At 39.6% G+C, this 16,260-nt stretch overlaps 1 protein-coding gene and 1 pseudogene across 1 annotated transcript; one reads left to right on the plus strand and one right to left on the minus strand.

The window, feature by feature from the left end:
- LOC146466047 (uncharacterized) overlaps nucleotides 1-16,260 on the plus strand; it is a 451,139-nt pseudogene that overhangs the window by 69,667 nt on the left and 365,212 nt on the right.
- On the minus strand, nucleotides 8,874-16,208 carry LOC146466051 (peroxisomal multifunctional enzyme type 2-like). Its single transcript, XM_085127811.1, has 5 exons — nucleotides 14,885-16,208; nucleotides 13,462-13,527; nucleotides 12,524-12,890; nucleotides 11,303-11,577; nucleotides 8,874-10,515 (listed from the first exon to the last, which is right to left on the minus strand). Exons 1-5 carry the CDS (start codon nucleotides 16,022-16,024, stop codon nucleotides 10,129-10,131), a joined length of 2,235 nt encoding a protein of 744 aa, XP_084983937.1. The 5' UTR covers nucleotides 16,025-16,208; the 3' UTR covers nucleotides 8,874-10,128.

The raw sequence follows: 16,260 nt of genomic DNA on the forward strand, positions 1-16,260 counted from the left end.
CTCTCAGACGCATTATTTTAAAGGAGCCTATTTTATCCTTGGTAGTTCTTCGTTATATCAGAGACTCACACAGTAGAATAAAAATGGCCTCCTTCTCCTCCGTGTTACAGTAGACCTTTACCTTTCAAAAGTTCTGTTTTCCCTGGACCCTTATAACCTGCTGCATTGTTTGTTAGGGTCGGGAACGTTGTTGTTCGTTCTTTTGTCCTCTTGACCAACCATGTAAGACGTTACAAACAGTACAATTCGCCCTCCGTGTGCTGCGTATTGTTGAAAAAGAAAATGTTTACCCTTTTTTTTTCTTTTTTCAAATAGAAACTAGTACCATATTTCCTCAAAGAATCGTCCTACGGTTATAAATATGGTATTTTTTTCTTTACTTTTCAACACCAATAAACTGACTTAAATTTTGCAAAATTTATTGTCCGTAGTTGCGTCCGGGGAGTACATCAACTTTCTTTATCGTATGCCGCATCATATGCAACTTCCTTTCATCGGTTTGTGTTCTCGAATAAGGGAAGAAACAGAACAAATAATCAACAGAACAGAAAATCGTCTTTATGAACTCGTCACTAAGTGTTCGAGTTATATTTATCCAAATTTTGAGGAGCTAACGAAAGTAACATGGGCGGAATTGGATGGCAGGAACTGGCCATAACATTGGTGTGATGTGCTTCTTTCTGTCTATAGACATTGCGAGCACACTGACAGCGTTTCTTTGATCTTGACATAAGATGAGACAAGAAGGAGTGTCACTTCTCCCTTCCCCCCTCCTACTCCCAGCTGTTCCACTCTTATACATTTCCCCCGGGGTTTCGTAGGGTTTCTAAGGCAAGAAAGGGATAGAGACCTAGCCTGCGAGAGCAGAGACCTAGTTCAATAGGGAAAAAATAACTGCCCAGCTTTATATTACAAACTGAATAGGGAACTACATCGAAGTACCGCTCAAACGTTTACATTTGAATTGTCACATTGAGGATTTAATCCATAGACTCAATAGATTGAACCACCTTGAAAAGATAACAAACAGCACCACATGGAAGTACTGCTCAGTAGCTTTCACTTGAAAGGCCACACTTTACGATTTCATCCACAGATTCAAAAGGTAAAGCCACCTTGTACAGCGTAATAAACAGCACCACAGAAAAGTACTGCTTAGTAGCTTTCATTTGAATGGTCACACTTTAGGATTTCATCCACACTCTAAAAAAAGAACCAGCTTGCACAGCATAATAAACAGCACCACAGGAAAGTACTGCTTAGTAGCTTTCATTTGATTTGAATGGTGAGCTTAGAGATTTATCGGCTCAAAGTTTCTAACCACGTCAGCTGTACACCAAAGCTGAGAGAATACTGATCAGCATCATATCAATGTCAAAGTACTGTTCAATAGCTTCCATTTTCGCACAGACAGGGCGGCCATGACTCTGCCCTGTAAAGGATTTCAAACTTGGAACACAGATAGACCAAAGATAGACCAAGCTGGCTGTTCGATAACGTCATCGTCACATATGCTTTGGATACAATGCCAAATCGACATGGCGTTCGTGTCTGTTATCGAATAGTGGGCTTGGGTAGCCTGTGGTTGGAACTACATGTTACTGTATTTCACCACAGAATATTTCACTAATAATATTTAAACAGTACCACAGCCTTGGTAAGCTCCTCTCAATAGCTTTCAGTAGAATGGTTACAAATTTGTATGATTCCATCTAAGGCCAGCATATAACAGAACAAGAACAATGGCCTCAATACAATCAAAAGTTAGAACACATTGTTCCGCGCGATATCATGATTTGCAACAACGCCTGGTTCTTACACCACGGTAACAATAACAAATTGACTTTTTTGTTTTTCCACCGTAATAAGAAACAATAAAAGAATAAAAGATGTCCTTACCTTTTTCGCACTTTCCCTTGCGTACTTGGTCCTCAATCCGAATCTTCCCGTTTTATCGTCGTACTTTGTGCGATCAAGCGCGTTCGTGCATTCACCACAATGTGGCCACGGAGTTTGATGAACTTGACTTTTCCTTTGAAAGTGGACATGATTTAGATGATAGGAAAACCAGAACGTGTATTGTTCCCAAGCCCGTTGCGAATCCATGTTTCACTGGTAAATTCCGCAACTTGACTGCAACTCGACTCAAGCTCGCTTTGCCTGGTTAATTTTTGTCAGGCAAAGTCGAAAAATAGTAAAAATTTTAACTCGGTGCGAGTTAAAAATTAGCCTTCACGACAGGAGTTCAGCGTACCGAACCGGAGGTACGGAAACGAAAAATAAATCAACCTTGGAAACTAAGAAACCAAGTTTAAACTAAAAATAGTTGCCTGAGGCGAATAACGAGAGTGAAAATTGAAACAAGAATTTTAAAAGTTCTCGCCCGTATGGAGGCAAATCTGGAAGATACCCTTGATTGAAGTGGTAACAAAATTCGCGAGACTGAAGCCAAACTATTGAGATGCGAAACTAGTAAAAAGTTATAAACAAACAGCAAAGTCATTTGAAATTCTGGTAGTCAAGAATACTTATATTTTGGAATCGTTGACTCCATTGTGTTGCTAACCACACCAGTGACAATTGGCGGACTCAAATAAAAACATAATGCGTTCCGTTTAGCTAAGACAGGTGTAATGGCAGCTCTGTCGTAAATAATATATTATCCACACTGATTATAAGTCCCCGAAATTGTTTTCATTGAGAAAAGGCTGTCAAAAATACTAAGCAAAGCGACTAAATTTTCACCGCCTTCATGCAATTTTCAGTCTTTCACAAGGAATTAATATTTCCGCTCAAGAAGATGAAAACAGAACGCTTGGCATCGTAATACTTCATTTTAAAAGTACTTTGTTTAGCTATTACTGGAAACACACAGACCATAAGGCGACCTTCAGAGGAAACATCAAATAAACTGGTTTATACTGGTTCCAGGCAAAAGTCGTTGCTAAGCAATGTGAAATAACCCTATCAGATCAGAGAGGCTAAGCCCACGCGCTATCTGCTCTGACTACACTGCAAAATTACACTGAAATTTGAGAGGGTATTTGGGGGTCAAAGTGCCCAAACTTATTGAAGAAAATAATGTTCAAACAGGCCACGCGACAATCAAATTGAGATTGAACACGTTTTTTACCACTGAAAACCAAATTTAACTAATTAACTTTAGTGACATACAGTAACTATTTCTAAGCCTTTGAAAAAAAAGAAAAGAAAAGAAAGTTTGGTAACTGGTAAACTTTGGCAAAATTTGGTTTCAATAGAAAACTAGTGCACACTTGTAAGCCGGAGTTTTGAGAAAAAAATCAGTTGGCAACGTAGAAATTCGCCAAAGAAAGCATTCTGATTACTCGTTTGTTTTAATCAAATCTCTACCATACCATTGGCCAAAAGGCGTCACGTGACGCAACTATATCTAGAGATATTCCTGTTTTCAAGTTTTTAAGTTTTAAGCTTGTAGTAAGCTCATGTTTTCGCTTATTGTAACTCTTGGACAAGTAAATCACCGAATTGGTAGTAAGATCCGTTGCTATTAATAGAATTTTATTAAAACTACATCATTGAACAATGTAATTCGTTGCTTTTGATTGTTTTAGCGCTCATGGGATATCGGCTATTACACAATGCATGGGAAATGGTGGACACTAAATCGTCTTCTGAAAAATGAAACTATCAAAGTCTCTCAATATTTCTTGGTTGGTTTTAATAAAACAATTATTCTACTCGCGCTTGTTGGATATCAAAACGAAGATTTCTTTCATCTCATATCCAACACGCGCTCGTGGAAAAGTTTTAAATTTCCGATTATTCGTTCAATTTGCATAATTTTGTCGAACTACCCAGAAGCTGACAGCGTTCTAGTTCTGTAGTACTTGTTCAAAGCGCGGATGACTTTATCAACTGGAAACAGCACTATCCAGTGGATAAAATAGTTGCCGAAGGATCTCCGTTAAACTCCACGAATAACGACAAAACGTCATTGACACTGCATGGATCCATACACGAAGTATGGGGCTGTGTGCGGAAATCTTGCCAATGTGTTATGTCGAGATACTTTATCCACTGGTTAGTGACTTAACTACTGGATTAAAGTATCGGCTCTCTGAACAACTGGGGCCAGAACGAAGAGAAAGGAAAATTCAATATCAAGTATTAACCTTCTCATTAAAACGCTGAATTCGCCGGCAATTTTTACTTCTGCGCGGCAAAGAAATGTACCAAAATACACATTCCCAAGTATACTCGCTGTTTTGCTCATCAAGCCTCATGTTTTGGGCAAGGACCCTCGTTTCCGTTTTAAGGTTGCGTTTGATTGACCGTATTCTGGAATAAGAATGAGCGGCACAGTTGTTAGATTTCTCTTTTAAGTAAATTTGGGAAGATATTTCTGCAAACGTTCCCTGACACATGATAATTGATGATCGATTTTGTGCTCTAGTGACTCCAAAAACATCTTATGAGGGATTTTTTGTCGTCATTCTATGTATTCCTATTCCGGAATAGGGTCAATCGAACGCACCCCAAGACTTTGCGAATCATTACACGTTTGAAAATTCTGCAAGTACCACAACAAGGAAAAGGGGGTGGGGGGGGGGGGGGGTAGTTTCTAAAGAAACTGTGGCGCTGCGTCGGTGGGCAGTAGAAAGGAATGTTTGGTTTATCAACAGAGTTGATGACTAAAGGTAAATTGGCCACCGTAAAGAGATTCGAGTGCTGACGTTTTGAGCGTTAGAGCGACGGTAACACTGACAAAGGGCTGACGCTCGAAACGTCAGCATTCAAATCTCTTTACGGTGATCAAATTACCTTGTCAACTCTCTTGATAAAACGAAACATTCGTATTGTGTAAGTGTTTGTACGGAGCTGAAATTCGATCGAAAAATATCTAACAATTTTCCCTCGAAAGCTTGTAACAATTATAACAATTTCTGGAAAAACTTACCTGGCTCATTTCCTTCTGTTTAGATTGTTTCCTATAAAACTCTCAGTGTCTTAAAACGGCTTCCGGGAATTCAGAGAAGCGACATAAACGCAAGAAAACACGCCAGTAAGCTTTTTCGAACCGTCATTTCAATTGCTACAGGTTTTCGAGGAAAAATGTTTAGACATTTTTAATCAAATTTCAGCTCCTTGCAAACGATTTGGGTCACCTAGCTATGCAAGTACAACTGAACAAAACTAAAAATAATTAATATGTAGTTTATTAAATCAGTGCGACATCATAATTTACCTCTAATGTGCTTTTTAGACATAAATCAGTAACCGGTATAGCTTCGGAAGCAGTCAGTTGAGGTAAATGAGACTGGTTTGGCACAATGTGGAAACAAGCTACAGAATTGACTGAGACTCTTCTAAATACATTACGTACAGAACGGACTAGCCTCTCTCGCAGACCGGCGCTCTTTTGGCTCGTCACGCAATCTTTCCTCCCCAAACGGGGGCTAAGTACGGACTGATTACTATCAACGAATAGCTTAGGAAAGCTGGTTAACTAACTTTGAACAAAAACTACCGAACTGGTGCCAAAAAATGAACTACTCAGTACAACTTACATACAACATCGATTAGACATATAATCAAATAAACAAGTCAACTAATTTCACTACCAATAGACCAAAGTACGTTTCACTTAAACAAACGACAGATGAAACGCATCAATCACTACTGTTAACCCTTTAAGCCCTAACAGAGATCAACATCAGAATTCTCCCCTTGTAATATCAATCCTCATTCAACCCCTGAAGTCATGGCAATTAAGGATATGATCAACCAAGGTGAATGTTTTTGATATCTTAATAACTTCTCCCCAGCATTTTTGTAAGGAAAGTATGGGGACAAGATAGGAGAAGTGGTTTTTTGATATTAGGGGTTTAAGTCTACAAAGCCAGTGATATCACGACTTATCTGACCGATGACCAACAACATCATGACGTTGTTGACCAATCAAGTCAATAACCAGAGACGTATATACCATCTACTAACAATTCACAATTTACTCGACTCCGATGATGTCTTCCGCTCAGGTTGTCGAAACGTCAGTCAATAGAGACCTTTAGATTCTGGTACGAGTACGAGTACGAGTACGAGATTTGACTTGGAGTTTTTAGCGAAGTACTAAGAACAGATATATCACAGAAAGTTTCATTTCACTCTTTACGAACGACGAACTTGACGCAGTTGGTTTGAATGATGATAGTTAAGCCCTTTCGTGTTTCCAAAAAGACGAGATCACCTACGTTTCGAGGACTCGTTTTCGCCACTACGGGATTCTTACAAAAACTCGTAGTAAAATGACGACAGCTATCTCGTTTTCCCGCCAAAATGACACTGCTTCACGCGCGCGCACTCTTTGTCTATTGGAGAAACTCGTAGTCGTACTCGTACTCGTACTAGAATCTAAAGGTCTCTAATATCACCTCAAACAGTCCTCCTTAAAGTGCCTATGAAGCGAAAATTGTTTTGGTGTAGTTATAAAATTTGCACTTTGAAAAATAAGATTCCGAAGTTTTAGAGTGCTGGGGTAAGAATTGCGGATTTTACGAACTTTCAAAGTTGGGCTATTTTGCTCTCAAAAATGGTCAGAGGACTGGGTCAAGTGACGTCACTTTGGTGCCAAAAGTTTGTTTACTCTCATTCCGTTCTTGCCTCCAAAGAGGATTGTAGAAAGGGAAAAGTATGTCTAGCGATTCTGAAATGAGCAGCTTCTCAGACACATCAAGCAGCAACGATGAAGAAATATCCTTTCTTCTATTCCGCCATGATGAATTGCAATTCTTGGCACCAATATGACGTCAGCGGTTATTGTCATGTGGAATTTTGGCCGCGCGATTCGAATACTATTTTTGAGTGCAAAATAGCCCAACTTTGAGCGCTCACAAAATCGGCAATTTTTTACCCCAGAAATCTCAAACTTTGAAATCGCGTGTTTGAAAGGGTAAATTTTATAACTACCTAAAATCAATTTTCGCTTCATAGGCACTTTAAGACTGAGTAAATTCACCTGGGATGACCATAATTTATCGCATAATTTCTTGCGTCACAAGCGCGCGCACATACAGAACATTAAGGTTTTGCTTTGAGGCTAAGCCCGACAGACAAATAATTTGGTCGTTTTCTCCTAACCGATCAAACTAGCCATTTCATGTACTTTAAAATAAGAAAATAAGAGTCTCAATGATATATCCAAATGTTAGTTTTGAAATGTTCTCGGCAAGGAATCACAACAACAATTTGCTTTCAGGATGTTAAAATTGGCCTATTATTTCATTTAGTTTCATTTTTCCGGAAATTTGAAGTATTTATTGTAACACTATGGTCCTATTACAAGAATAATACTAATTTTCCATTGGTAGGACTAAGTTTCTGGAAGTAATGGATACCTCTCTCAAGAGTGGGTTTTCTAATACTACTGTTGTAGGTTAGCGGCAAAACGGTTACATACTACAACCCTATAATGTAAAAACAAGTGGGATGACTCCGGCCCACTCTTTTTTTATTTTATTATTATTATCATTATTATGATTATTATTATTATTAATTTTTTTATGTACTATATGTAATCAACAACCGTGCAAAGTTTCAAAAAAATGCATTACAACTCTTTTTCGACAGAATCACCTTAAAATATAACTTTAAAAAATTACATTACAGTCAATCCAGGTCACGCGTGAACAGTAATTCCAAGAATGAAATGAACATTCGAATTTCTCTTTGTAATGTCCGACGTGTGAATGAAATGTTGGACATCTCTCTGGAAGTCGTTCCGAAAAAGACGCATTAACTGAAAAAAAGATTAAAAATACTTGGGAAACAATTGTTATTCTTGAAATATTCAATTTTGCAATGTAAAGAAAAATTCGTAGCTTTACACTGTCAATAACCTGGGGAAATTTATACGGGAACTCTGAAATCTCGTTGGCGATTTTGAAAACTGACATGTAAATTTCAAAACTCCGTTCACATTTCAAAAATATCGTTCACGCGTGACCTGGGTTGACTGTAAGTGCCAGATATTTTTCACATGTTTAATAAAATCGCAAAAAATGTTATCAATCTATAACCCAGTGTTTATAATATAGTATATATTTGGTGGCTTGCTTGTCGAGTTTGACCTTCTCTTCGCGTTTGGTGTGCTTGCTTGTCGAATTCTGGACTGTGCATCCTTGCTGTGTGGACTGTTATCAGGTAAGATGCGTTGTTTACGTTTGAAGTTAGAGTTACAGGCATTTGGAATCTTGCGAAAGCATATCGATATGTTCATTTCCTTCATTTCTAGCGGGAGTTGAGCTACACGTTAATCTGCGTTAATAGAGGAAAAGGAGCCAAAAGATAGATAATTATATAAGAAATAAAAAATAAATCACTAAATAAATAGCTAAATATACTAAATGAAAGAATAAAATATAAAAATATATTTGCTACGCAAGCAGTACGCTACGCGAGATTATAATTATTTGATTGTTCTTGAATCTTTTGAATGAAAACTTCGAAAAAAGCATTTTCTTTTTTAAAAACGCACAACATTTACGGTCGAATTCGGCAAGGAACCGGGAAAACATCAACGTGCCCGTTAAATTGCCATTGCCTTTGACGAGACATTGAAAGCCTCCGCGAGACATCTTCGGCCTTGCGGTACAAATTTGCATAAATATTATTGAGATCATCTCAAAAGGCAATTTCCCGTTTTCTTCATTTTCTATCAACTGATTCAGATTGTAACCGTGTCTTCTACTGACAGATGACAGGATAACTCGGGTGGATAACTTGTTCACTAAACCCAGTTTAACAGTGAAGGAAGCGAAACTAAAATATTGCGACTTTTCGGCCGCTGTTTCACAAGCTGAGAATGGAAACACGCGCCATCGAATTTAACCTCGCTAAACCAGTACGCCGCACATAATTATGCTTTAATCTTTTGAATCAAATCTTCGAAAAGAGCATTTCCTTGATTAAAAACGCACAATATTTTCGGTTGCAATCGGCAAGGAACCGAGAAAACGCTTCAAGAGCGAACACTTTCCAGCTCGAGCGTACACGTCCGCACATCGCTCCAACAATATTAAAAACGCAAAACAAAGTTGGCTGTCTCGTAGAGTTGTTCCCCGTAAAACGGAATCAAACTGTGGCCGTTTCACTACAAGAAACCAACGCTGACAAAACTGGGTACTTATAATCAAATGACTCGATAAAGTGTCTGCCATTGCAACTGCACCTGTTCGTTTCACTCGCATTTGGAATGTTGCTTTTCTCGAAATAAATCATGGCCATTTGCCGAGCTACACAACTCGGCAACTTTTTGCTTTGGTGATCACAAATTATGGCCATTTGCCGATTTACAAAACTTGGTAGGTAAATTATTTGCCGAGCTACACATCTCCGAAACTGAAACTACGCAACTTGTCTCTTGATTTAGTCAGCGCAAGCCGGGCAGCGTTGGTTTCTTGTAGTGAAACGGGTAAACAACACTATGCCGAACTTATTCCTGTGTCTTCGCAGTCGTACACATTTCGTGAAGGCGTTGATAAATCTAAATCTAATCCGCAAGTCTTCTTTCAAACTTAAACTGCGAAACCATCCTAAGGAAGCACACCAAATGCGATGCAAGAACGTGAAACTCGACTCCCGCTGAAACGAAGGAACTGAACATCGATAAGCTTTCGCAATACTTTCGCAAGATTCCAAATGCCAGTAACTCTAACTTCAAACGTAAACAACGCAACTTATCTGATAACAGTCCACACAGCAAGGAAGCACAGTCCAGAATTTGAAAAGCAAGCAGAAAATCGAACTCAAGAAGGAAGCACACCAACACGCGAGGCAATACGTGAAACTCGACTCCCGCGAGGACTCCCGCTAGAAACAAAGCACATGGTTGATGGAAATGACGTCATTCGCCCCTGCATAATATTCTTCGGGGGGGCCAAACTGGTGTCGATGAATACGCAGTCGAAAAATCTCGATTTCGCCTGGATTAGGAATGCGTTCTTTGTCGAACGCAATAATTACATCAGAACAAACTTTAAAGTTTGTTTACTGCTAAGTTAGTTTTTATAGGTTTGTCATTGTGCTATAACTGTTCAAATTTCTCCTCCAACCACTTTTCTCCCAATTCCTACTAATGCCTCAACCCCACTACATCTTAGCTCGGTCCTTAAAAAGCTGGCCCAGTTTTGCTGTAAGCATGATGTTACCTTTGACTTTCAGCTTCCCCTTCATGAACAACTGCTGTGGATCTGCTTTTCCCATTGCGATAGAAACCAAATCCTCGTCATCCACAGTTATACTGCAGTCAGGCTTGCCTTGCTTGTATGGACCCACTGTTACAGAACCAGACCCATTTTTAAGGTCCACAATCCACTTACCAACCGTCTTTCCCCCTTTTGTCACGTTCCACTCAAAGATGCCCTTGACTTTCTTGACAAGGTCCGGGTAATCTGCGACTCGTTTGGCAATTTCAGTGAAAAGAGCTTCACTCTTTAGGCCTGACTTGCCTGGGGGTGACACCAGTGCATTCACATCCTGTTGACACAATAAATCTTATACAGTAGCTTGTCACCTGCATTTTCAGCGTGAACTTGTCTACATCTTTCCTTATTGTATGTGTGGTCTAACATATCAACAATAAAGGGCTCTGTGCATAACGAACCTATGTCACATTTCAGTTGTTTTAGCTCAGATTCACCAGAGTTTTTGCATGTGACCTTGAATTCCTTCAGGAAACGTTGCTCCATTGTTTTAACTGCTGCATTGCACTTTGTTTTGTTTCTGTTACATGCGAAGCGCAAACAGGGTACGAAACATTGGAGCAATGTTTCCTGAAGGAACTCAAGGCCACATGCAAAAATTCCGCTGAATCTGAGATAGAACAAACAAAGACTGATCTGAAATGCAGCATAGGTTGGTTATCCACTCTCACCCATTCATTTACCATTATAAATGGGTGTAATAAAGCTCTAAATCGCATTTTTTTTTTTGCTTATCAAAATGAAAAATGAAACTGTGTGATTTCAAAATAAGCATAATAAAGTGGTAATTGAACTTTGTGTTGTGGATTTTTGGTCTGAAATCATACTTGTGATTTTAAATCGAACTCATGCTGTGGGCTCGTTCGATTTTGAAATCACATGTATGAGTTCAGACCAAATCGCACTTCACTCAGTTCAATTACCATTATAAAATAGTGGGAATTGTGAATAAATCGCACCATTGAGAGCCAATCAGATTGTAAGGATCACCAGTGATTTCAAAATCGGAAAAAATAAAGCATGTTATTCAATGATTCAATCATGCTGTTAAAATAACTTACTGGAATTGTTTTCTTGGCATCGGTAATGTCCTTCAGGTCCACATAACCTCCTGATAGAACTACGTGACCACTCTCACCCACTTTACACTGGAAAGAGATTCTGTTGCCGTCCCTCCACATATCCGTCTGGATTGTCTGACCGGGATAAACTGGCTTAGAAAACCTTGTCTTGATGGCCTTGAATTTAGTCACGTCACTATCAGCATACTGCTTAAGCACGTGACGAGCAGCAAAACCAAATGAACAAAGCCCATGAAGGATTGGGGTTGAAAAACCTGCACAATTATAAGAAACACAAGTTAATTCTGGTTCAGATGCAATTCCTCCCATATCTAGTCAAGAACATTTTAGCTCTAATGCTGTATTACACGACAAGCTTTTCCATTAGTTAAGTTTGTAATTTTTTTACCTGAAATTTTTGCTCCTAAATGTATTTTATTTCCAATAGTCTTAGGTAAATAGTTTTATTATACAGATGTAGCTTAATTTAGTCCTTTTCTATTTACCAAGTATATACCGTACAGTTTTACCATTTGCAACTTACATTTGTCAGGGCTTCAGTTGTTTAAAATAGCAAAAGCTTTGGCTTCTGAAAGATACATGTAATTTCTAACTTAAGGTGCCTATGATCTAACTGAAATTTCTCAAAAATGGGAGATCCAATTAAGCTGATTTAGGCCAAAAGGAACTGCCAAACCACTTCACACTACACTGAGTATCAAAACTGCGCCTCACCAAAAAGTTCAAACCTAACACCCCATGTTACTTTCTGAATTAACAATGTTTTTCTCTTGAAAGTTTCAGGAAGTTTCTAAGGTCATTGCATGTCTTCATACAAACATCTACAAAAATTCCTGAATTGAGTCAACTACATCTTCCCAAGATACAACTCTCAACCTTGGTCCTTCTACTGATTTAAATGCATGTGCTCTTTTCAGAAAAGTCCACTTATGAAAGCGAATATATGAAATTCACACATATGAACTGTGGGTGGAAGAATGAATGAGTGAATGACCATCACAGTTAAGTAGCTTTACGCAAATTAGGCAGTTGGAAAAGAAAGCCTGAAAAAAATTTCAGACTTTATATGGCTTTCTTTTTGCAAATGCGTAAGTTGCGTGCATAACTGCGATAGCCATTCACTTAACTCAAACTCCACTTAGTTCACAAGAATTCATCTTGATCAGTTTTTTGGAAACTAAGCAGCACACATTGCTATACCTCCCATCTGTGCAAAATCAGGATCAATATGGATTGGATTATAATCGCCGCTCAGCCTATAGAACAATGCTTGACAACAGCTTGTCTTTTCCTGGATAGTAGCATCAGGCGCACGACTGGGTGTGGTAACTAGTGGCTTAGCATGATCTGAGCGTCTTTTTCCTCCAAATCCTCCAGCGCCTCCCACATAGAAAGAGAATTGATTGAAGCATACAGCCTCTCCCTTGTCATCATTAGTGATCACATTGATAAGCAGCAAGGCTCCTTTTCCTTTGTCAAGGATGTCAACTACTTCTGCTTTGTTTGTCACAGTGCCTGATGTCGGCAGGGATTTGTAAAGCTCCAGATACTGTTCACCATGAAGAAACTACAGAAAAAAAGGATCATCGTGATTGAATTTAGCACAAGTTATTAGAGAAGAATTAAATAAACCATGGTTTCATAAGTTGCTGTTACCCAGCCAAGTCAATTGGTCTGGTAAACCCTTTAACTCCTAATATCAAAAGATAAATTCTCCTATCTTGTCCCCATACTTTTCTTATAAAAGTATTGGCCAGGGAGAAGTTATTAAAATATCAAGAACATTTATCAAGAGTTTTGCCTTACAAATTTAATCACATCCAAGCATCACCTATGACCCTAACGCTTTCTCTGCAGGACCACGTTGTTCAAAGGGCAGATAACTTTCTCTAGCAGATAAGTCGCTATTCAGCAGATAAAGTATATTAGTAGGAATACAATTTATCTCTCTTGGATAGTGACTTATCTGCTGTTTCAGAACCAGGGCCAGGATAGTAAACGAGTGCTTATGACGTCTGCTCAGTGTTTGGTTAAAATCAGTCATATGTTGGTACTAAGGTTGTATTTATCAAACTGGAAATAAGAAGTTGAAGCAACTTAGCCAATAGGCTTGAGAGGGTTCATATTAAGACCTGTACCTTAGAAGGATCAAGTGGAATGCCGGCTGCCTCTGCTGCACGTGAAACAAGGGAGCCTACTGCACTCTGCAAAAAGTAGATAAAATAATTAATTAATTTACCAAAACAAAATAATAATGTCAAGCATGATTACAGTATGGCACGCTATACAATATTGCCACTTTTTGACAAAATTTTGACAACTTTTTAACCTATAAGGGTGGTTTCCCTTTAAACTGGCCCTTTTTGGGGGTTACAACATAAGTAGGCTCATTATTTGCTGGGGAAAAGGGATTCCGAGTGAAAAGGGTGGTCTTATATAATTATGGATTCTCCTGTTGATACGACAGATGAGTAGGCAGACAAGTCATTTGCTGAGGTGGGTTCATATGTGGGAATGAAGACCAATTTGTGACCCACACGAGCGGCCACAAAAGCTGCATGAGAATGAATCCACAGAAGCGGAGCACTGTTTCCTCCTCTCTTTCTTTGCCAGGATCGCAGCTGCTCTGTTGACTTCAGGGCGTTGCCTGCACTGGTATGTCCAAAGAGCTCTGTCATGAGCAGTTTCTTCCCAAGCAAAAAGGGTAGCCTCCTATGCAGACCTTCAAGGCCTCATCATAGGAAGGAGTACATGATGAGCCAAATGAATGCCTACATGGGAGGCAGAAAAACTTGCTACGCTAGAGCAACAATGTCAATAGTCCTACTATGCTGATAAAGTATGAGATACTCTTCAATCTTTGGCTTATCTCTGAGTTATAAGAAAGAAGCACAGTTTTTTTTTGTTTCATGCATATGAATGGGTTACCATTTGGGCAAAGTTGTAACATTAAAGGGTAAAGGATTGAACCTCTGTGCAAAGCCACCCTCTAAGAAATACAAGTACAACACACTTCCCCCAACTGGAAACTGGCTAATTAAAATACATAATTTTATAACTACATGACATGGAGTTGTCACTACAAATCCTTGTATACACTCATGACTCTGACTCTTGAAGCTTTTGGATTTGATTGGCCAGTTAAAATCTAACCTTTGGCAATCCCCCAACATCAAAAAAGAATAATCTCCTCATTGTTTTCCATAAATGTCTTATGGTCTAAGTTGGGAGTATTTGTATAAAATCATGACTTCTCAACTTTGGTGATAATTTCCTTTGCTCTCATAGCCTGTGTATCAATTATTTTGATAAATTATTATAGAGATTAAGCACCATGTTTGCGGCAAACGGCAGGAATGACCATGTTTACCCTACATAACATTTGCCACTCACTGTTTTGAGTTTCTCAGTAAAATTGAGTAGTTTTGCGTTAGCACCAATGGCCAGAATTATCTTGCACTACTTTCATCTCTGTAGCCAGTTTTTCAAGAAAACATAAACGTGAATCTCACGTTTGCCATTTGCCGTAAACGTGGTGCTTAATCTTTCTATTATTTATACCTGGGCTGGAATTACTCCATATGTTGGCAAAACACTGAAGTTATCATCTCTTTCATAGGTGAACTTTAGATGGGAGAAATCTTCCTGAAATCTGACCCCCACCCCCAGGGCATATAGAATGACATCTCTGAACTCGTATGTGAAATGTGATTCTGGAGCTTTGAGCCGTCTGACTTTTTCATCAATGCTCAAGTTTTCCCCACTCTCTACTGATGTTGACTCTGCTTTGGCTTCTTCAAGCTTGCCTAGGAGAACTGCCATTTCCATAGCACCTTTATCCTTTGGTTTCGCAGGACCTGACCAGTCAGTTATTTTACCCCAGCTGTCTCGTACCATTTCGGGAGTTGGTACCTGACCGCCTTTTCCAAACAGCGCTGCCCCTGCGGCCTCATGCCACCTCAACTGTGTAGCCCAGCCACCAGCGATCTGAAATACCCCGCCGGTCTCTGGACAGCTTTCATGGCAAAGGTACACAACGTAAGGAGCGACATATTCAGGTTTGAGGGCTTCCATTACATCAGGTGGTAGTATACCTTGGGTCAATCTTGATGCTGCAACAGGAACAATGGCATTGCAATGGACGTTATACTTGCCACCCTCAATAGACAACGTGTTGCTAAGCCCCACGAGCCCCAGTTTTGCCGCGCTGTAGTTCGCTTGGCCGAAATTTCCCAAGACGCCTGAGGTGGACGACGTCATGATAATCTTGCCGTACTTCTGTTCTCGCATGTGCGGCCATGCAGCTCGGGTAACTTTAAACGCCCCACGAAGGTGTACTCTATGAACCAGGTCCCAGTCCAGGTCACTTGTACGACCAAACGACCGGTCCCGCAGAATTCCTGCGTTGTTTATGAGGACATCGATCCGGCCAAATGCATCTAAAGCTGTTTGGACAACTTTTTCGCCGTCTTCGACCGAGTTGTAGTCCGCGACGGCCTTTCCTCCCCGAGAGCGAATTTCTTCAACAACTTTGTCGGCTGCAGCGCTGTTTTTTCCACCCCCTTTTGTATCCCCACCGAGGTCATTTACCACAACAGAAGCACCTCTAGAAGCGAAGGCAAGCGCATACTCTTTCCCTAGCCCTCCGCCTGCCCCTGTTACAAGAACTACACGGCCATCAAACCTTAACTCGTCCGCCATGTTGTATCACGTAGTCCCTTGTACGGTGAGTACTTCATGTACAGCGAGGGGAGGGCGGATACTCGCGGTGAGTTGTTTTGTCAACGAAATTTAGCATTTTTCCTCATATAACAAAGCTTTTTAACTCTTTGCGTAGAAAATTAAGCTAATTTTGTCGATAAAAGTTTGTTTCTTTAGTTATGGTACCACAATAAGAAGACCAACCCCTCTCCCTCCCCCTCTTCCTTAGATTGACA

The sequence above is a fragment of the Pavona decussata genome, unplaced genomic scaffold (assembly GCF_977016875.1).
Source record: "Pavona decussata unplaced genomic scaffold, jaPavDecu1.1 SCAFFOLD_154, whole genome shotgun sequence".
In the NCBI taxonomy this organism is placed as follows: Eukaryota; Metazoa; Cnidaria; class Anthozoa; order Scleractinia; family Agariciidae; genus Pavona; species Pavona decussata.